Raw genomic sequence first — 21031 nt, 5'->3', positions numbered from 1 at the left:
AGGGATTGTTTTTCCCCTGAAATTACATTATTTTCCATGTCTACCAAAACACAGATTTAAAGTAGGTGCACAAAATGTGACAGTGCTTGTGCTTCCAGTGGGAATGCCAGCAGGTGGGATGGGCAGGCAGGCAGGTGCTGACAGTCTTTTGCGTTAGCACATACTGGGATGTTGCAGTGGAACAGCTAAGGAGTCAGTTGTAATCCAGTTGAGCAAGAAGCAGCTGGACACCGTGCCATCCCTGCTGTTGGACAACAAGAACTTGCCAGCCTGTGAAACTCAAGCTGCTGCAGGAATCTGGTTCCCAAAGACTCTCTGCCACAGTCAGTTAGTAAAGTCAACCTCTGAGCAGTAGTGTACCCATATGTTCAAATTTCAGGTATGTTCACTCCAGGTTCAGGGAAGTCTGTGCTCCTGCAACGTTTGTTGAGGTCTCACATTCGGAGCCAGCTCTGTGTGCCCAGAAACCAACCATGTCCTGGGCTGCAACACCAGCAGTGTGGCCAGCAGGGCCAGGGAGGGGATTGTCCCCCTCTGCTCAGCTCTCCTGAGACCCCACCTGCAGTGCTGTGTCTAGTTCTGGAGCCCCCAAAATAAGAAGGACATGGAGCTCCTGGAGAAAGTCCAGAGGAGGCCACAGAGATGATGGGAGGGCTGGAGCAGCTCTGCTCTGGAGACAGGCTGGGAGAATTAGGGTGTTCAGCCTGGAGAAGAGAAGGCTCCAGGGAGACCTTAGAGCACCTTCCAGTGCCTGAAGGGGCTCCAGGAAAGCTGGGGAGGGGCTTGGGACAAGGGCAGGGAGGGAGAGGACAAGGGGGATGGATGAAAACTGGGAGAGGGGAGATTGAGGTGAGACATGAGGAGGGAATTCTGGAGTGTGAGGGTGGTGAGAGCCTGGCCCAGGTTGCCCAGGGAAGCTGTGGCTGCCCCATCCCTGGCAGTGTTGAAGGGCAGGTTGGATGGGGCTTGGAGCAGCCTGGGCTGGTGGGAGGTGTCCCTGCCCATGCAGGGGGTTGGATCTAGATGATCTTTAAGGTCCCTTCCAATCCAAACCATTCCATAATTCTATGACTCTTTTGCAGCCATTTCATGGTGTATGAGATGTATGGGAATAGAAAAAAGCAAAACAGTAGCAAAAAAATTACTTTGGTTCTATTTGCATCAAGACCTTCTCTCCCTTTGTTTGTCTCCCAGTAAATAAGCAAGCTGTCCTCTCCTGTTTGTGATCACGAATTCTTCTAGAATCTGTGCACAGACTTGAAGATGCACTTTTTTTTTTTTTTTGGTAAAACTAGGTATCTGTCTTTTTGTGTTGCAGAGGAATGTTCTGTGTTCTGGAGTGGTTCCACAGATCTCCCTTATCATGGGTCCCTGTGCTGGTGGAGCTGTGTATTCACCTGCTTTGACTGATTTCACGTTCATGGTGAAGGTGAGGATGGAGTAACACTGAACACAAGCTGAGCCCACCTGAAGGGTTTTTTTTTGAGATGGTGTCCTGCTCTAGATTAAGCTCATTTTTCATGAAAAGTCAAAGAATAAGTTTCCCAAATAACCTGTGGATAAATGTATTTTCTGTGGATTTTTCACATAATTAAGGATCTTTAAGAAATCCTTCCCTCTGCTCTGTTTTCTCATTTTGGGGAAAATCTCTAGAGACTGAGGCTTTCCTTAGGTGCTTCTGCAGCTTGGCTCTAGCATCTCCTGTGTGCTTTTGCTTTTTCCTTCCCCCAGGATACCTCCTACCTCTTCATCACTGGCCCTGATGTAGTTAAGTCTGTTACCAATGAAGATGTCACCCAAGAGCAGCTTGGGGGTGCCAAGACACACACTACTGTATCTGGTGAGAGCTGGGTGGTTTAATTAACACACTAACTGTTCTTTAAAGTAAAGTTGTTCTAGCTCAACAGCTCGTTGTCTAATGCAGATTTTTGCACTCATGTGACTCTAAGTGATACAACTCCACTTCAGCACAGGATCTTACTCTGTGAAGGGCTCTCTTGCCAGTCCTTAGTAATGGAAATCAGAGTAGGAAAACTGGGATTGTGGGAGAGTTCTGGGATTTGGAAGAAAAAGTAGCAAATCCATAACAAATTCTGGAAGTGTGAAGGGTGTCAGGGCTGGGTTTAGCAAACCGGGCCTGGGTTGGTGTGGGGTTTTTTTTGTTTGCTGTCCAGAAATCTGCATGGGTTGAAAGATTCTTAACAATCTCTTGTTTGCTTCCTGACAAGATTGACTGAACTTGTTAACCATAAACCAAGTGAGATGGAGTGTTTTGTTTTCTCCTCTGGGAAAACTCATTGACTCCTGAATCTTCTTGAGGCTCAAAACAAATGTGGGATCTCAAATTCTAAGTGAACTGAACTGGTGGTGAACCAAAACCATGCTCACAGACACTGCTCAGATCCAGCCTTTCTAAAAGAGCTTGTAGAGCAAAGCTTGAGTGCTGCACAGTAACCTGGATTGAACTGCAGAAGGCTGGGATCCAGCTAGGTCTGTCACAGACGATAAACCCATTTACACAATTTTAAATATGAGATCAGAAATCCAGACCTGTTAAGAAGCACATCTGATTCAGCCACACGTTTTCTAGACGTTTTTAGCTGGTCAAATTTGGTGCCTTCAAACTCCCGATTGGTAACAGCCTGAGTTTAAAAATTCTTGCTGTTAATTCTTTGTATCTTCATTGGTACATACTTGAAAATGAAACCTTGTAAAATAATTTCAATAACTGCTTACCTGTTTCTTTCCAGGAGTTGCTCACAGAGCCTTTGAAAATGATATAGATGCTCTACTTAATCTCCGAGAGTTCTTTAATTATTTACCTCTTAGCAACCGTGATCCAGCACCCATCTGTGAATGCCACGATCCCAGGTAAGAGGAGGTTGCCTGACACCTCTGGTCTCTGTCTGCTGATTTTCATGGCTTCTCTGGCTCCAGGAGTGTGGAGAGATGAGTGTTTTGTGCCTGGGATCGTGGCTGATGAATCTGCCTTGTGGTGTGTGAATCTGGGAGATGTTTCAACATGCCCCTGCTCACTGGTAGATGTGGTGTTATTTTCTGGGAGCAGTGTTATTTAGCTTGTGCACAGACTGGGGGGAGAAGTGATCCCTGTAGAGGGGTCACAGCCCTTTGAAACCAGCAAGGCAGCAGAGAGCACAGTGAACAAAGGTGGGGAAAACTCCCCTGTTTTGTCAGTTGTGTGTCTGTTGGGTAAGGTCTGTTTGTCACAGGTGGGGAAGCAACCAGGAGGCAAGGGAGGCTGCAAGGTTTATGTCTTGGATCTCGGGCTCATGGCAACATAACAAAGGAGGGACTTGAGTCACTTCAAGAGGGGAAAACCATCAACTGTGGCCTTTTTATTAGGGAATTTCCTGCACAGATAGAGGGACAGCCAGAGGGCCATCACGGGCCAAGCTGAGTGGGCAGCCTTGCTAGAAGAGACAGAATTTGTTCCTTTCAGTTCCACAGCTGCCTGTTACTCTGAGAGTAACAGAGCCCTGGGAGAGGCTGCCCAGGAAGGTTGTGGAGTCTCCTTCTCTGGAGACATTCACTCACCTGGACATGTTCCCGTAGGTTCTGCTCTAGGTGACCCTGCTCTGGCAGGTGTTCAGACTAGATGATCTTCAGAGGTCCCTTCCAACCCTGACCATTCTGTGATGGTGTGTGATCTAGGTCTTGCAGTCCTTACACATATGATGATCTTAACATGTGAGCCAGGCAGGTCATCTTCTCTTCTTGCTGTGCTGTTTTTTGCAATGTCTTTGAAGCAGTTTGTCTGGGGAGGTTTTTATGGATGGATTTTGGAGATCACTCCTCCAGTGCCTGAAATGCATTGTTCACTACTAGAGAAATAAATTTGCCAGTTGATTTTTTAGAGAATGGACAGACAGGTCAATCAGTGACTGGTCCTAATTTTTTCTAAAATGTGGATATTTAGGAGTTGATGAAACTGGAAGACTGTTCTGGTTTTATAGTGACAAAACAAAGAAAATGAAAGAATCATAGACTGGTTTGGGTGGGAAGGGACCTTCAAGATCATCTAGATCCAACCCCCTGCATGGGCAGAGACACCTCCCACCAGCCCAGGTTGCTCCAAGCCCCATCCAACCTGCCCTTCAACACTGCCAGGGATGGGGCAGCCACAGCTTCCCTGGGCAACCTGGGTCAGGGTCTCTCCACCCTCACACCAAGAATTTCCTCCTCATGTCTCACCTCAATCTCCCTCTTCCAGTTTTCATCCATCCCCCCTTGTTCTCTCCCTCCCTGCCCTTGTCCCAAGCCCCTCCCCAGCTTTCCTGGAGCCCCTTCAGGCACTGGAAGGTGCTCTCAGGTCTCCCTGGAGCCTTCTCTTCTCCAGGCTGAACACCCCAACTCTCCCAGCCTGTCTCCAGAGCAGAGCTGCTCCAGCCCTCCCATCATCTCTGTGGCCTCCTCTGGACTTTCTCCAGGAGCTCCATGTCCTTCTTATTTTGGGGGCTCCAGAACTGGACACAGCACTGCAGGTGGGATTTCAGGAGAGCAGAGCAGAGGGGGAGAATCCCCTCCTTTGACCTGTTGGTCTGGCTTCTTTTGATGCAACCCAGGAGGACACAATTGGCTTTCAGGCCCATTGCCAGCTCATCTTGAGCTTGTCATCAACCAACACTTCCAAGTCCGTTTCCTCAGGGGTGTTCTCTGTCCATTCTCCTCCTAGCCTGGATTTGTGCTTGGGATTGCCTTGACCCAGGTGCAGGACTTTGAACTTGGCCTTATTGACCTTCATGAGGTTGGCATGGGCCCACCTCTCAAGGTCCCTCTGGGTGGTGTCCCTTCCTACCAGCGTGTCAACCTCACCACACAGTTTGGTGTCTGCAGCAGACTCACTGAGGGTGCCACTCACTGCCACTGGCAAAGATGTTAATCAGGACTGGTCCCAACACTGGCCCTTGAGGAACACCACTTGTCACTGGTCACCACTTGGACATCCAGCCATTGAGCACAACTCTTTGAGTGCATCCAGCCATTTCCTTATCCACCAAGCGGTCCATCCATCAAATCCATATCCTTCCAACTTAGAGATCAGGATGTCCCCTGGGATGTGGAGTGCCTATGTTCCTGTTCTTCATGTTGGCAACATTCCAAAGCTCCTGACTTGCTCTACAAAGCACGGAAAAGATCCCCTGTCCCTTTTATCCTCTTCGCTGGTAATACTAATCTCTTAATTTATTTGGAAAACTTTAGGGACAATCACTGAGGTTATCATGTTCTTTCTAAGCATTCAACAATTTGTACTTGGATAATTGCCCTCTAGAGGCTTAAATGTGATATTTTAATTTAATTATAGAAACAACTCTCCATTTTTTTAAGATCAGTGTATTCTATAACAAGCAGTTTATTTTCTTGTGAGAAGCTGCCAGTCACATTACAGCTGCTAATGTATGAGAGATGAGTTCTTTATTTTCTTAAGGGAGATAGTCTTTTATGTGGCACCAGATACATTATTAGAGGATCACAGTGTAATAAATCCTCAATTATTTGTCCTCAGAACTCCAGTTTCTCTTTGTACATGAGAAGACAGCTCTAATTGTTAAATCTGCTGGGTTTTAAAGCAGCATCTCCAGTATTTCTCCCATTTGTGGTCTTCATGCTTACACTGCCAATATTTCATCTGGACAGACTGACATCTTAATAGACTCTTTTTGCCTTCAATGATGTGTTTGATCCTTCCTGCTGCTCTAGCCAGAGTCCATCCCTCTGGAGTAACTGCTCTCATTGCATCATTTGTGCACCACAAAAAATTGCCACAAATAATGCGAATTACATGTAACATACTTTTGTCTTCATTGTTAAGTCCAGAAGCTGGTGGGTTTGTTTGTTTTGCTTTGTTTGTTGGTGTGGTTTTTTTGTCCTCTGGGTAGGTAGGTGCTGTGTCCTAGTGAAAAATGTCAGTCTTGGTTGCTGCATCTTGGGTCAGTTGGAGTTCCTGCTGTCAGTGCCTGGGTTCTAAAGAGTCAGAGCAGCAGTTCCTTCCTCATGGGTGGCATCTGTGAGGAAGTTCTCAACCTCTTAAGTCCAGTGACTCTACTGGCAAGCTCCAAATACCCTTTATCTGTAAAGATTTGAAGGAGATTTTCAAGCTTGTGACATTGGGTAATGTCTTCCTTTTGATGGTGGTTATTAATTTTAATGCCATTGTAATTTCCTTTAATACTGTACAGAACTGTGAATTTATGGGAGCAATAATTCCATTTTGCCACTTTCCTTATCCTTTGGGATGCCACAGGTAATGAACAAAACTTGGAGCCCATTCACAGCTACCCTAGGGAGAAAGAAAAGTTTTACAGTCTTTTGTGGCTTGAGATTAAAGTCTGTTCCTTTCACTAACTTAAGGTTTTGTTACATCATTTTAGGGAAATATTTGCATGCAATACTCTTAGTCATGTGGAAAAAATACGTGAGGTGTTGCTGTCAGTTTTATTCTATTAATAGTTGTATCTCCTGCTCTCTCAGCAGGGAGAGGTACCTCTGGTCCTGTGGGTGAGAGGGAGCAGTCACAGCCCTGGGGCTCACTTAGTAGTTTTTGCCTGATTTTAACAAACTGCTGCTCCTTTCCTTCAGTTGTAGATTGGGTGTCTAGAGCCTTGTGTTATCCTGGCTTCAGTGTACCACATCATGGCATTATTACAATTCAGTAAGAACTCCACAGAAACACCATTTATAACAAATACAGATCAGTGTATTTATGGAATAGCACAAATGTAAGACTCCCTGAAGTCTTCTCAGTGGTGACTCACACAAACTGACACCCCTGTTGGGACTGTGAATGAATCCAAAGCCCAGGAATGCTGATGCCTGCAGGTCCTTCGTGGAGCTAATGTGATCAAAGATGGTGGGAACTGGTAGCACCAGCTGCTGCCAGGGAGGCACCATTTCATTAAACGTAAAGCTGCAGGTGAAGGGCCCCAGTGTTGAGTTAAGCAGGGCAACAGCAGAGGTTCTCCAAGGGCAGCCATGATGGGCAGCAGCTCGGGGGGATTGAAGCTCTGCTCCTCTGGTGACCAAGCAGTGAGTGTGGTGAGGGGTGTTCAGAGCCAGGTGTGCCCAGCATGGACAGCAGGTCCTGGTGTGGGACTGGAGGCCTTGCTCTGCCCTGGGGAGACCCTGTTCTGCAGGGGGACAGGGAGGGTCAGGTTGCTCTGCCCTTGCCCAGACCTGTCCCACAGCCCAGCTGTGTCAGCACCGTGTCCCGTGCCCCTGGTGCCCCTCAGACATTCCTTTGTAGCACTCCTGCCTCTCCAGTTCCTCCGCAGGGTCAAAGAGAACTGGTATTTCCAGGAGGTGGTTTCAGAAGCAGAAGTGTCCTTGCTGGGAAGAGGTGTCTGTTGGGAAGAGATGTGTCAGGCTTTTGTCCCCCTGGCCTGAGGCACAACTGGCTGAGACAAAGAGGCCCTTTCTGGTCCCCATATTTGGGAAGCAGTTTCCTTCAGGCCTCAGAGAGGTGGAATTGGTTACCTGAGCTTTTGTTCCTGGTGTTCATCCCATCTGTGTTTCTCCGCAGTGACCGTTTGGTTCCGGAGCTGGACACAATTGTCCCAGTGGAATCCACCAAGGCCTACGACATGCTGGACATCGTACACGCCGTAAGTCCGTGTGAGCTCTGCTGAGGTTCACGGGGAGGGATGATGAGCTGTGTGCAACTCGTGGGGAGAAACCAAAGATACCTTTTTTTTTTGTCTTCACAAATTACTGTTTTTACCTGTGTAGTAACTTTGAATGCAGGGACAATAAAAACAACAGAAAATAAGTATTTTAGCAGATGAAGGGAATCCTAAGGTTTGTTTCCAGAATACATCTTAGCTGCATGCACGACTGTACAGGTAACAGATGCTGTAATTCACTTTTCCCTCTGAGGTTTCAATCCCTTTCCCCACCTTGTGTGGTGTTCTATCACTTGCCCCCTCTCTACACCTGTTTGAACTCTGACACTTTTTTATAAAAGGTAATAAATTACATGCAAGGATTCACCCTTCTCTTTATTCTAACAGCCAGTTACGTATACAAGAAGTAAAAAAATACAGTTTTAAAATTACAAGTCAAGCATTCAGAAGCTTGTCAATGCCAAGGTTAAAGTTTCATTAAGGGAGACAGATCTCCTGAGGGGGTGGCAGGGAAGGAAGCATCTTAGTACTTTCTAAAAAGCCTGAAAGCCAGTGTTGCACTGTCTAATTAATGGAGGTTTTGCTAAAGCAGGAGAGGCAATGTTGGTTCTTCTCTTGCCTAATTCTGAGCACTTCACTTTTTCAGTTTTAACAACTTAATACATTATAAACTCTTGGGCAGAGGGACATGATTGTAAAAGCAAGTTCTATCATATGAAATTGTTACAGGCCCCCATGGAGCACCCTGAGAGTCCAGGATTTTAATATTAAATTTTCCAGCTGCTGCTTCCACCACTGAAATGTCAAATGTCAGATGACCCAGGGTTCTGGTGGGGGTGATAAGCTGGGGCCAACTCCATCTCACAGCAGCACATGCAAATGGGGGGGGAGTTCAGTAGTGGTAGTAGCACCTTTGCAGCTTGTGTCTGTCTCTCCCCACACACTCATTCAGCTAACACAGGTCACTTTGCAGCTGGCTGCATTTAGGCTCATTTTAGTGGCAAATCAAGCTCAGGATGTGTTTATTCTCTGGGTTCTGCCACTCTGAATTTCAGTACTGTCTGATCTAAGTTAAAGTACTGTCTGTTCCAGAGGCTGGTGGAGCACTGGAATAGGCTCCCCAGGGAAGCAGGAATGGCACCGAGGTGACAACATTAAAGAAACACTTGGACAACACCCTCAGGGACATGGTGTGAACTTTGGGGTTGTCCTGTTCTGGGGCAGGAGTTGGACTTGGTGATCCAGGCTGAGGAGGTACATGAGCCACCATCCCTGGAGACATCTAAGAAGACAGATGTGGTGCCAGGGGACAGGGTTTAATGGTGGACACTGCAGAGTTAGGGTGGTGGTTGGACTCAATGATCTTGCAGGTCTTTTCCAACCAGAATGATATTTCTTAAGTGAATTAGGAAAAACAAAAACCCCCCAAACCCTCCCACAGGCTTTGAGAAGGAAAGAAATAAAATTACTTGAATAATATGTAAATCTTCCCCAACTTTTCATTTGCCTCAGTCTCGGGAACAACCAGGGTAGGCAGGGTTGCCATGACCAGCTGGAAACGAGGCATTCCAGGAGCCAGGAGGCAGCCGTGCGTAGGTGTCGCTGCTGCTCCACACATCGCTCCCAGCTGGGACCGTGTGGCTCCTGTCACAGCCTGGATGTCACTCTGCAGCCCCAGCCTGGGAGCTCAGCAGGGTTCCAGGGGGAGAGCGTGATGCAGGGAACTGTGTTTCCATGCTCTGCTGCTGCCCTCAGGGGGTGGGCACAGCAGGGGCTGCACGGGCCTCTGCTCACAGGGGGCTCTGAACCTGCACAGAGTAAATCATAAATGTGGCTTGGAGAGTTTCTGAGCTCCAGGAAGTACCATTTGCTTTTACTCACTAGGAATTGTTCTTTGAAAGCATAGCCTGCCAATAATTAAGTTGCAAGAAAGAAGTTCTTAACATCTGATTCAAAGTTGTAATTTATGGCAAGCTCTCTGCAGAGGAAGTGTCCCAGAGATGTTCCCTGCTGGAATGCTGAAGTGGCATTTGATAGAGCAGCACTAGTTACTTCCTGGAACAAGGGCTGCAACCACGACTAAAAGTTTCTTTCTTCCACTGTCCCCACCTGTTTTTTTTCCTTAAAATCTGCAAATTCTGAAATGTTTAAAAAACTCTGATACCAACAAGACTGATTTGGTGTCTGCCTGTGTATGTAAAGATACAAATATGTACGTGTGTGTCCTCCTGAGGGCTCTGCCCGCCCCTCCCTTGCAGATTGTTGATGAGAGGGAGTTCTTTGAGATCATGCCTTCCTATGCCAGAAACATCATTGTTGGCTTTGCCAGGATGAACGGCCGGACTGTTGGGATCGTGGGCAACCAACCCAAAGTGGCATCAGGTGAGCTGGCTGTGCCAGGGTGACACTTTTTAATGGTGCTTGTGCCTCCTCTGCTTTGTCTGTTTTTTTGCTGGCTGTGAGGGGTGACTGTTCATGTTCTGGTTCATCCCTCCACTCATTCTCCCTTTTTTCCTACTGCTTTCTGTCTCCAATCTCACTTAATGCACCTGTGACATGGTAGAACTAACTGGAAACAGCTGCTTTCTTCAGTGATTCTACAGGATGGTCTTGTTCCCAGGTGACTCAGTGGAGAACAGGGTAGGTGGGTAGGAGGCCACCACTCAGGTGGCAGCAGCTGCCTGCAACTAACTGGGTTAATATGGAAACTGCACTTACTGGACAGCACTGGAACACCTAAAGCTCTTCTGCAGGGTGAGGGAACTTCTTTTTTTATCAACTTGCTGGAGCTGGAACAGTGTAAACCTTTCAGGCCTGAGAAGTTATGACCTCCAATAATTCAGATGTGAAGGTACAACATGTACCTACCTACAGCTAAGAAAATCCTTTTCAGTTGCCAAGGGATTTTGCTTTCCCTCCTTAACAAGGTAATTTCTGAGGTGACTTTCACTAATTAGGACTTTCTGGTTTTCTCCTTGTTTTTAATTTTTTTTGTGCCCTTTTTTTTTTTTTTAAATCAGATGACCCAGTATGATGATTTATTCTTTAGATAATCTTGACAAGATATGACCATCAAGGTACTGGACAGTCAGCAGGTTTTGATAGTACTTTTGTCTTTATTTTATATTCTCCATTTTAACCAACATTTCAGATGCTTCAGATAGATATTCATAGATTAAATGTGTTCAGGTTTAATGAACATAAAACAGCCCATAATTCTAAATGGCACTGATTAAAGTAGAGAAATACTCTGCAGTATGTTTAAAAAAATTGCTGATCTTTCTCAAAAGTCTTTTAAAATTCTCTTGATTATTATTTTTTAATGGAGAACTGTGGAGAGAGGGAGCCTTTCAAGATGGCTGACCTGAAAAAAAACTACCACTAAAGAGAAAATTACAGGAAAATACTTCATATTACAAGAATAGAATTTGAACTGCTACTTTGTGGGATAGAAAGCCTCTATGTCATAGTGGTCAGAAGAATTAAATGAGTGCCTGTTGAGTGTAGCCTGTACTCTAATCTTGTTTCTAAGGCAGCAAAACTTGGTGGCAGATTATCTCCATGTTAGCTGCAGATAAGCCTTTGTTTTAACCTTTTGACCTGGACAGGCTGGAGAGTTGGGCAGAGAAGAACCTCATGAGGTTCAGTAAGAGCAAGTGTAGGGTCCTGCACCTGGGAAGGAAGAACCCCAAGCACCAATACAGGTTAGGGGAGGACCTGCTGGAAAGCAGTTCAGAGGAGAAGGATCTGGGAGTCCTGATGGACAGTAAATGATCCATGAGCCAGTGTGTCCTTGTGGCCAACAGGGCCATTGGAATCCTGGGGGGCATGAGGAAGAGTGTGGCCAGAGGGTTGAGAGAGGTCATTCTACCCCCTGCTCTGCCCTGGTGAGGCCACAGCTGGAATATCGTGTCCAGTTCTGGGCTCCCCAGTTCAAGAGAGACAGGAAACTGCTGGAGACAGTCCAGGGGAGGGTGATGAAGATGACAAGGGGATTGGAGCATCTCCCTGATGAGGAAAGGCTGGGAGAGCTGGGGCTGTTCAGCCTGGAGAGGAGGAGGCTGAGGGGAGACCTTGTTCATGCCTGTAGGTGTCTCAGGGTGGGTGCAGGAGGATGGAGCCAGACTCTGCTCAGCAGTGCCCAGGGACAGGACGAGAGGCAATGGGCACAAGCTGGAACATGGGAAGTGCCACTGAAAGATGGGGAGAAACTTCTTTAGTGTGAGGGTGACAGAGCCCTGGGACAGGCTGCCCAGGGAGGGTGTGGAGTCTCCTTCTCTGGAGATATTCCAACCCCCTGGATGCAGCCCTGGGGAATGTGCTCTAGGTTTTCCTACTGCAGTGGGAGAGTTGGGCTAGATGATCCCTAGAGATCCCTTCCAACCCTGACAGTTCTGTGATTAAGCTGATGGCAGCCAAAGCAGAGTGTGATTTTGAGCACTGCCTTTAAATTCCTGCCAGGAGGGGCTCACTGGAGTGGTTAAACCTTGGCCCTTGTTCCTCAGGGTGCTTGGACATCAACTCCTCTGTGAAAGGTGCCCGCTTCGTTCGGTTCTGCGACGCTTTCAACATCCCTCTCATCACTTTTGTGGATGTGCCTGGATTCCTGCCAGGTAAGCCTTGCCAGTCTCTTTCAGCTCCCTGCAGGGTGCTGGTGGTGCTAAAAACCCCTTTTAAAGTACATCTGAGAAGACCTTTATTGTAGGAAATTTAAATAAGCTGGGTTTTAAAAACCTGCTTTTTGGGATAGAAACGGTTCTCTGAAGTTCAGTAGTTATTACAAAAAGATAATGAAATATGCAGTAAATTGCAGGAAAATGAAGTAAGTGCCTGATGATGGCACTGACAGTGCTGCTGGTGTGTTCTGAGCTCCCAGAGCACTGCTGGGCTGCCCTGGGGAGGGGCCAGGTCCTGCAGGAAGGTCCTGTTGGAGGGTTCAGCAGGTGGATAGAGCTGCTGGGATGAGCCGATTGCCAGGGTGTAGGTGTGTCATGCTCTGGAAAGCTCTGTCCTGCCAGCTGGAATCCCAGCAAAGCTGGATTGTTGCCTGTCCAAGATAAAACTGCATTCCCTGGAGAGGGCGTCCTTGTCATAATCAGTTTGGAAGTGACACTGTTTTCTTTATTATAACGAGCCTTCATGTCCCTCTAAGTGCTCAGCTGTTCTATTTAGATGCTGTTTTACTCAGAGGCCTGTGTGGTGGATCCTGTGGTGCCAGAAGGCCCTGCAGAGCCTGTGGCTTCCCCAGAGGCTGTGGAAGGCAGTCGAGCACCCTGTTCCAGAGCCCTCTGGACAGGCTTACAGGAGAGGGCAGCACTACAGGTTGTCCTGTGGGCAGGGAGGCTGCTGCCCCCAGCAGCACCAGGAACAGCACTTCAGGGCTCCAGGAAGATGTGTTCCAACAAGTCTGCTCATCCCTGGAGTTACAGAACCAATAGGTGCCACCCCCTCCCTGGATCTTTGAAAGCCTGTGGTCTTCCACGCTCCAAGGCATTTTTCAGTTAAAAGGTCCTGGGCAGGGCAGCCAGGCTGCCTTCAGGATGGGCTAGGAAAAGGAAGTTTGGCAGAGTAGGTTTCTGGGGAAGTGACTCTAGGTTGTGTTTTTCACTGCTGGTCACATTTGGAATCTTGAAAATGATGTAAGTATTTAGTTCCTAGGAAGAGACCATCTGGTGAGTGTCCTGGTTCTGTGACCTTGTATACAAATACAGACTCATTTGGTGAGAAGGTTTTGGAAGAGTTGCTCCTGGGTGTTGTCTTCAATATTACCTACAATAGTAATATGGCTCTGGTTGTTGTTAGGTTTGCTGCTGATAATGGATGATGGCAACAGCCAAACTGGATACAGGGCTTTTGAGAATTCCCTGGAGTGAAAAGAATTGTTTGTCATTTGTAGGTACAGCTCAGGAGTATGGTGGAATCATTCGCCACGGTGCAAAACTGCTGTTTGCTTTTGCAGAAGCAACGGTGCCTAAAATTACCATCATCACCAGGAAGGTCAGTGGGCACAATTCCCTGGGGGTCTTCCAGAGTTCCTGTTTCCACTAGTAGCAGTTTTAGCTTATGTGAAGCTTTGTCCATCTGTCCTTGTCACAACCTCCATTCGCCCCATCTGGGAACACCTTCCAAGAGGCTGTTTCTTCTACTCTCCGCCTGTTCCCTCTGTTCCTTCATTCCTTTGGTCTCTGCACTCCTCTGAACTGGCACGTTTCTGCTCCTTGCTGTCCCCCTGGAATGCCCTCAGTCAGGTGTTTGTCCTGTGCCACCCAGCTTGTCTCACTGAGGATGTGCCATCGGTCTGCACACAGCAGCTCTCTCTGTCCTTGCCCCTTCAGTCTCCTTTCCCACAACCAGTCCCAGCTGTAGCTGCTTCTGCTTTGCTTGCAGATTTAACACTCATGGTTTCTGTTCCTCCGTCTACTTTTGTTATAGTCTACTTCCTCTCTCTTTTTCCATCAGGAACCTGACACCATTCTGCCATAAGCTCAGGGGACATGCTGGGTCCTAAAAAGCTTTTTCTTTGCTTTTTTTCTGCTGGGCTTTGGCCTTACCACAGCAAAAAGATAAATGAACTTTCCCTCTTTCTGTCCCTTTGCCTTCACTGGGTCTCCTGAATATCACCATCCTGTAGCTCCCTGCCTGTAGCCCTGCTGCAGTGTGCAGAGGAGCTGGAGCAGGCTGTGCTGCAGCCCTGCAGTGCCCGTTCATCACGGCTGTCTGCACCACCCAGCGCAGACCCTGCGGCCTCCGTTCCCTGCCCGGAGCACACGGGGGGTTGGTGTGTGTGCAGGGTGCAGGCCTGGTGTTCCAGGTGTACACCCATTCCTCTCCAGCTGCTATCATGAATGGTCTTGGATACCAGCACCCCCTTCCCTGCTCTTTTGTGGCTCTAGTTAAGAGATACTGGTCTGAGCAGCGTGTTGCAGCAGAACGGAGACACTCGTGCCCTTGCTGGGGTAAAAAGGAGTGCCACTTGCTTGCCTTTGGAATAGCAAAAACTGCAGGAGGCCTGCAGGGTATTGCTGCTCTGGGGTCATCCCACACTAACGTGTCCCTTGGTGTTTTGTTCCAGGCCTATGGAGGTGCCTACGATGTGATGAGTTCCAAGCACTTACGAGGCGACGCCAATTACGCCTGGCCCACAGCAGAGGTGGCGGTGATGGGTGCCAAGGTACCTCAGCTGGCCCTGCTGGGCCCTCCCTGCAGCACCTGTCCTGGATGCACATTCCTGGGCTGGGGAGGGGAAGGCCCTGGTGCTGCAGGCAGCTCTGCCCTGCTGGGCTGCCACTCCCCCTCCATCTTCCTAGGGTGCCGTCCAGATCATTTTCAGAGGGAAGGAGGCAGGTGCAGAGGCTGAGTATGTGGAGAAGTTTGCTAACCCCTTTCCTGCAGCCATGAGAGGTACAGTTATTCCCACACTGTGTCCCCTGTTTGCACATAGATACATTTGTAGCTGTTCAGCTGTTTGGTAATAAGTAAGTTATTCAGTTATTCACACATGTGTGTCTGCTCAGAAAGGGGATGCTTAACCAGGGCTTGAGCATGTGAAGGAAAAACACATCCAGGCACAAAGCTTTGGTTGGACAGAGACTGGTAAGATGTGGGGACTGCACTGAAAAGCAGATTTTCAATTTTACAGATATTAGAACACATCTGAAAACTCAGAGATGTGCTTTGATGATCTATTTGACAGTCTTGAGACACAAACCAGTGGCCTTAAGGAAGGGTCAGAGCCCAGTGCAGTTCATTGATGGGACTCTGGAGTAAATTTCTCAACTGTTCTTAGTTCTGAATTTTCCTTCTAGCTTTGAAGCATTAGCTGTGCTCTAGAAGGCAGCTCTGTAGGCTGGACTCAGCTCTCTCTGTGTCCAGCCATGCTGGCTGACTTTGCTGATTGGTTTTGCACCTCATTTAAATTCTGTGAATAGTGCACTGAGCTGGGAAGCCTCAGCCAAGCTCTTCTCCACCAGGCCTACCATGCAGTGTTGGTCCCTCTGGTTTTGCAGCAGACTGTCAGTTACTGCTCTTGGAGCCAGAAAAGTACCCAGACTCCTGCACGTGCAAAGCAAAGGGGTGTCTCTTGTAACCACCACTGCTGAACCTCCACATCAGACTGACAGTGGTAGCTGGAAGGAGATGGTTTGTCTAAAGCTTTGCAGTGGCAGGTGCAGAACTCACTGCAGCAAAGCCCCCTCTCTAACATTTTTGGCTTGCTAACTTTGCAAAAAGTGAAAAAAGGCAAATATTTCTAATTTAAAAACTGGAATGTTTCCTTTCCAGGCTATTTTAAATTATTTTCTTAAGTTAATTTGCAACTTGTGAACTGTGGATTTCAACTCCTGTTTGGATTTGCTGGTTTCCATTACACCCTGGACAGAGAAGGCCGAGAGGCCAACTCCTGATGGGTGGCTGGGGTTGGGTGTTTTTGTTTTTCACAGGGTTTGTTGATGACATCATCCAGCCTTCCAGCACCCGCAGGCGCATCTGCCACGACCTCGACGTGCTGGCTGGGAAAACACAGACCAGTCCCTGGAAGAAACATGCCAATATCCCCTTGTGAGTGTGAGAGGGGCCTGGCCATGCTGGAGCTGGCAGTGTTCTGAGCACCACTCTAAGGGGAGGTCTGCTTTGCAATGGAAAGACTTCATTTTGATCTTGCTAATCACCATCAATAAACCACAGTAATTATCTCATTTAATTTGGGGTCTCACCAGTTCATCTCTATCAGCCCTTGTTGGTGGGTTGATGCTCAGCACACCCTGCAGTGTGTGACCTCCTGCTGCTGGAGCTCCATTCCCATGTGCTCACAGGGAACTGCTCCCTTGGCTCCTCTCTTCCACAGGTGCTGGAGGTGGCTCTGACAGGCAGAGCTGCAGGAACCTCTCACTGCTAAGAAGTGGAGTTCCAAGTCTAGCCCTGGGACCACCTTTAGAGTCTGACTCCACTTCCTGCACCACAAACTTGCAGAGAGAAACATGGTTGGTACCAGTGACCTCCCAGCTGTGGACAGAGGTGGGACAGAGATGGAGCCAGCCTGCTCCTGAAGGACAGACAACATGCCCAGATTAGAAAAGGGCATTTTTTGGTGGGACGTAAAAGTTCTCCCTCAGCAGGGGGGGGCCTTGTCTCCCTGAGCAGAGGGCTGACACACAGACCTCCAGAGGCTCTTCCAGCCTGGTTTTTGCTGTGATTATCCAGCCCTGAAAGAGCCTCTGCAGTAGGTGTTGGTGCTGAGCCCTGGGCCCTGTGCTCGCCCTGCTCATGAGGAGCTGCAGGGGAAGCCCAGCCTGTCCTGGCAGGCTCAGCACTGAGCACTGCTACACTCAGCTGCCAGGCCCTTGGAGGCCTGGAACAACCTGCCTGGGGTAAGTAACCTTGGTAATTAGTGGCACTGTAAGGTGACAGACAATTACCCTACCTGCAGACCTCAGCTGCCTCTGTCCACTCCCCAAGCACCACTGGAAGTGGCAGGAAGGTACCAGTGCCTTTCCAGGAAGCAGCTCTTCCCTGGCAGGTGCAGACTCTGCTCAGCACAGTTATGGAGCTCAGAGCCTGTCCCTGAGTGGGGGGTGGGAAAGAACTCATCTGAAAGCAGAGCACAGAGGGAGCATCTTCAGCCTGTGTCACAGCTCCACAGAACAGTGAGAGGCAATGCCCAGGGTCACAGCTGTGTTCTGGCACCACAGGTCAGGCTGCTGCAGGCACCTGGCTGGATCAGCACAAACCCTGAGCACCTCCTGCCCAGGGAACAGAGCTGGCTGCAGCAAGAGTAGGTCAACTGAAACGTTACTATGTTGGGGATCACTGCCATGAAGTGGGTTCTTAGTTAATTGTGAGAAAAGGTGCAGAGTTTGTAAGGAGCAAGAGGATTTTTTTCCAAGGGTAAGTGGCAGCTCAGACCAGGGCTGGTGGCTGTCACACCTTAGAGGCAGAAGATGTGTAAAGTGAAGCAGTAAGCACAGTTTCTTCAGCCTGCCCAGAGTCAGGAGGAGATACCTGAATGAGAAATCCAATTGTCACAAAGTAGTAAGTACAATCTTTCTTAATTGTCTCCTGACCTCATTAGTTCCACAGACTTCATCTTCCATCCCTTCCCAGCACAAGAATTTGTCTCTCTGTGTCCTCTGGATTTCCAGTCAGTCACTGCCAGCACAATGCTTGGGAACCACACTGGGAATCTTCTCAGGCCACACAACTCCACATTCTCTTGCATCCAGTCACCTGCAGGAAAAAACAGATGTAAAATAAGACCCTTTCAGCAGAGAGCAGTCTTGGACTTGGCAGCATGACCAGTCACTCCCAGAGAGCATCAGGAGGTGAGTGTAACTTACAGGCAGTTGGAGCTGCAGTGCTGGGCTGTGGCTCAGGTGTCCTGGGGTGCAGTTCAGACCTGAATCCTAGTCCTGTTCCTCACCTGCTGGACCGTGGTACTTCTTCTGACTTGGCTGGTTTTTCTTTAGGACATGGGCCAGGAGATAGATCAGTTTTCTTTAGCACCAGAGATGATGTCATTCATGGGCTGGACAAAAATAGCACCTTCTCCAAAAGGTGGGAATAACAAGAGGACATTTAGTTTCAGGAATCTGTAAAGCTTCCTTTAGCCCAGCTGGTTGTTAGACCTTCCAAGCCTTGACCATTTCCATTTCTTCCCAGGTGCTCCACATCACTGGAGGCCAAGGGGCAGGAGAGGGCAGTTTCAACATTTGTGACAGTTCAAGTCATGAAGTGTTAACAATGCAACTTCACTGATGTGAGGACTTGCCAGATTTACAGCCATCTCACCGTAAGACCCGCCCCCGCCCCCCCAGATTGACCAAAAACACACCACAGGGGAGGGAATGAAATTAAAGAAAAAGCCCAGAGAGGGGTTTCCTTTGCTCTGAGGCCAAAGGGGAACCACAGCTGCAGGAAACCAGGTTGTGACACCTGGACTGGGCCAGAACCACCTCTCAGTTGTGTCCTGGGGCTGCTCACACATGGGATGACAAGATGTGATGGCCCAAACGAGCAGTTAAAAGAAAGTTATAGTGAAGAGGGTGCTCATCATACTCATGATTTTGAATAGTTTATTAAATGAAAGGTGAAGCATCAGTTTTAAATTGTACAAAAGGAAAAAAAAAAAAAACCAAAAACCTCATATTGTAAATGTACAATTTACAGAGTTACTAGCAAAACCAATCAAGGAGACACTCATAATACAAAAACCTATTGACTGCAAACTGAACTGGAAACCCATTGCAGGTACCGTGATAACAACTGTTGTTGTACAGTGTTCTACAATGTCAAATTAGGAATCAGTTTTCCACACAGAGGACTGTGAAGCACAAGGTTCGTGGGAGACCACGACTCAAACCAGGCAGCACAGGTGATGCTCACAGGGTTCCTGGGATGACAATTTAATGCAGCCACTCCTGCCCCAGCCCTGGGCCTCCTGGGGGAGGGGGGATGGCAGAGGGAGGGAGGGAAGGGGAGTTGAGCAAGTTCCAGCTACTGCTCAGAGCTGAGGAATGGCTGAATTACCTGGGCAAAGATTTTTGGCAACAGTGCCTGAGAACTGCACACTTACTGTGTGGTAAGAAACAAACCTCAGCTGCCTGAAATGCTGGTTTGTTCAGAAAATTTGATCCTTCCCCTCCCAGCAAGTAAGCACTGGGCTCTCACTGATGGTTTTTCAATAAAGCTCCTAACAGGAAAAAAAACAAACCCTGTGACTATTTTGCTTAAAAAAAAAAATAATAAAACCAGCACCTTTAAAGCTGCTGTGCTTGCTGTGCTCCAGGTGGGTCAGTCAGCTTTGGGTCTCAGCTGAGAATGCAGGAAAGGAGGGTTGACATTTTTGGGGCTGATTCTGAGCAACACCAGAGTCAGGGCAAGTTGTGGCTCTGGCAACAGGCCCCTTGGAAGTGAGCAGCAGCTGCACTGGGCAGAGTCATCAGATTGAAGCAGAATGAAACTCCAAATTATTGAAGACATTGAAAAATCTCATTGCAATGAATTAGCTGAGAATGGGGGGTTTGTTGTGTGGGGTTTTTTGGCCGTTTAAAACTTTATTAAAAATCGTATTTTCTTTTTTTTTTTTTTTTTTTTTTTCCTCCCCAAAGAATTAACTCTTAATGTGCACAGTTAACACTGAAAATGGAGCTGGATTCCATTTGTAAGCTTAAGAACTTCACCATCTAAGCACACATCTCTATGCAGCACGTACAGTACTTCTAACTGGCAAAATTAATTTACAAAAATAGCGCAAAAGGGTATTTATGGCATGGAAAGTAGCCTCTTTTTTTTTGTTTTACTTTATGGTACAGTTAAAATTGCTTTTAGTATGCTCAAGTGAGTCCTTTCCCCCACCCTTTTAATTACTTTCTTTTTTTTTTTAAATAGGAAAGTTGCTGTTTATGTACCTTGGGTTGGCAGGGCTTGAAGTAGGTAGTAAAAACAGCAAAGTGATTACTTGAGAACCGTTTGTGTGTTTTACTGAGAATACTTTATTTGCTGGTATAAGTTGCTAAAAATGCACAGAGCAAGTACCAATAGAAAATTTACTGTTTTTGTGTCCCCGTGTGCTATATAAAATGAATGTTACACAGCATCTGTTGGAAAAGTGGCTTCATGGACATCTCTTTATGTCCCATTATAAATAAAAATAAATCTTCTCAAGAGTATAAAATCTGGGTTTATCATATCAGAATCTGAAATTTTTTGGCAGAGATGCACATCATTAGAATCCTAACCTCTTCTAGGAGAGTGTTCTTCTCAATGCCTACGAGAGGATCTAACGTACCATCGTGTTCATCAAATCCAGTGTGTTCAACAACACTTTCCTGTCGCCAGAATGAGCTGCTGGCAGCCTCGTTGCTAGTCAATGGCTGATAGGCATAGCTTGAATAAAAATGGCTAGCTTTTAAAACATAAAAAGGCAAATGTTAAAACTGTTTTAAATTGTACAGCAGAAAAAAAAAAGTTAAAAAGTTCTGGTTTCACTCAAGGTTGTTTTCAGAAAACATGTAGAACAGTGTTTATTTCGGCAGCTGTCGCAACAATTTGAAACTTCCTCCTCATCCAGGAAAGAAAAAAATACCTGTATTAGGACAGTCAAGAACAGGGATACAAATGATTTTTTGGGTCAGCCCTTCTGAGGTGACTGGATTGGCCACCGTTCCTTTGTGTCATTAGGAAGTTCCTCTTCTTTCTGTCACCACAAAAGGGGACTGACCTCAATCATTTGGTTAAAAATCAAACCGTATCACATCAAAAATGTGGGTTTCATACAAGCTATCACAGTATATAGGCCTCTAGCTCTAAACAATAGAGTTCCAAATTTGTAAAATGTCTTCACCAGACTTCAGAACATAGGCATTCCAAATCCCTGGAAAAAGGATTTAAAACAGTGATTA

General features: G+C 47.3%; 2 protein-coding genes across 7 annotated transcripts in view; one reads left to right on the top strand and one right to left on the bottom strand.

Annotated features, from left to right (window-relative positions):
* PCCB (propionyl-CoA carboxylase subunit beta) overlaps window positions 1–16335 on the top strand; it is a 28407-nt gene extending 12072 nt beyond the window's left edge. The window contains exons 6-15 of the mRNA XM_051625973.1: window positions 1319–1429; window positions 1732–1840; window positions 2751–2871; window positions 7538–7619; window positions 9896–10019; window positions 12143–12250; window positions 13534–13634; window positions 14710–14808; window positions 14945–15038; window positions 16076–16335. Coding sequence (XP_051481933.1) covers window positions 1319–1429; window positions 1732–1840; window positions 2751–2871; window positions 7538–7619; window positions 9896–10019; window positions 12143–12250; window positions 13534–13634; window positions 14710–14808; window positions 14945–15038; window positions 16076–16197 — 1071 coding nt within the window. The 3' untranslated portion in view covers window positions 16198–16335. The remainder of the gene's footprint in view (window positions 1–1318; window positions 1430–1731; window positions 1841–2750; window positions 2872–7537; window positions 7620–9895; window positions 10020–12142; window positions 12251–13533; window positions 13635–14709; window positions 14809–14944; window positions 15039–16075) is intronic.
* A 2351-nt stretch (window positions 16336–18686) lies between these two features.
* The window catches only part of STAG1 (stromal antigen 1), a 138254-nt gene continuing 135909 nt past the window's right edge, over window positions 18687–21031 (bottom strand). For all 6 annotated transcript variants that reach the window (XM_051625905.1, XM_051625904.1, XM_051625910.1 and 3 more), the window contains one exon: window positions 18687–21003. In XM_051625905.1, the coding sequence (XP_051481865.1) occupies window positions 20980–21003 (24 nt within the window). In that variant the 3' untranslated portion in view covers window positions 18687–20979. The remainder of the gene's footprint in view (window positions 21004–21031) is intronic.

This window comes from Apus apus, chromosome 8, assembly GCF_020740795.1.
Source record: "Apus apus isolate bApuApu2 chromosome 8, bApuApu2.pri.cur, whole genome shotgun sequence".
Classification (NCBI taxonomy): Eukaryota; Metazoa; Chordata; class Aves; order Apodiformes; family Apodidae; genus Apus; species Apus apus.
This window is presented reverse-complemented; position numbering and strand designations above follow the sequence as displayed.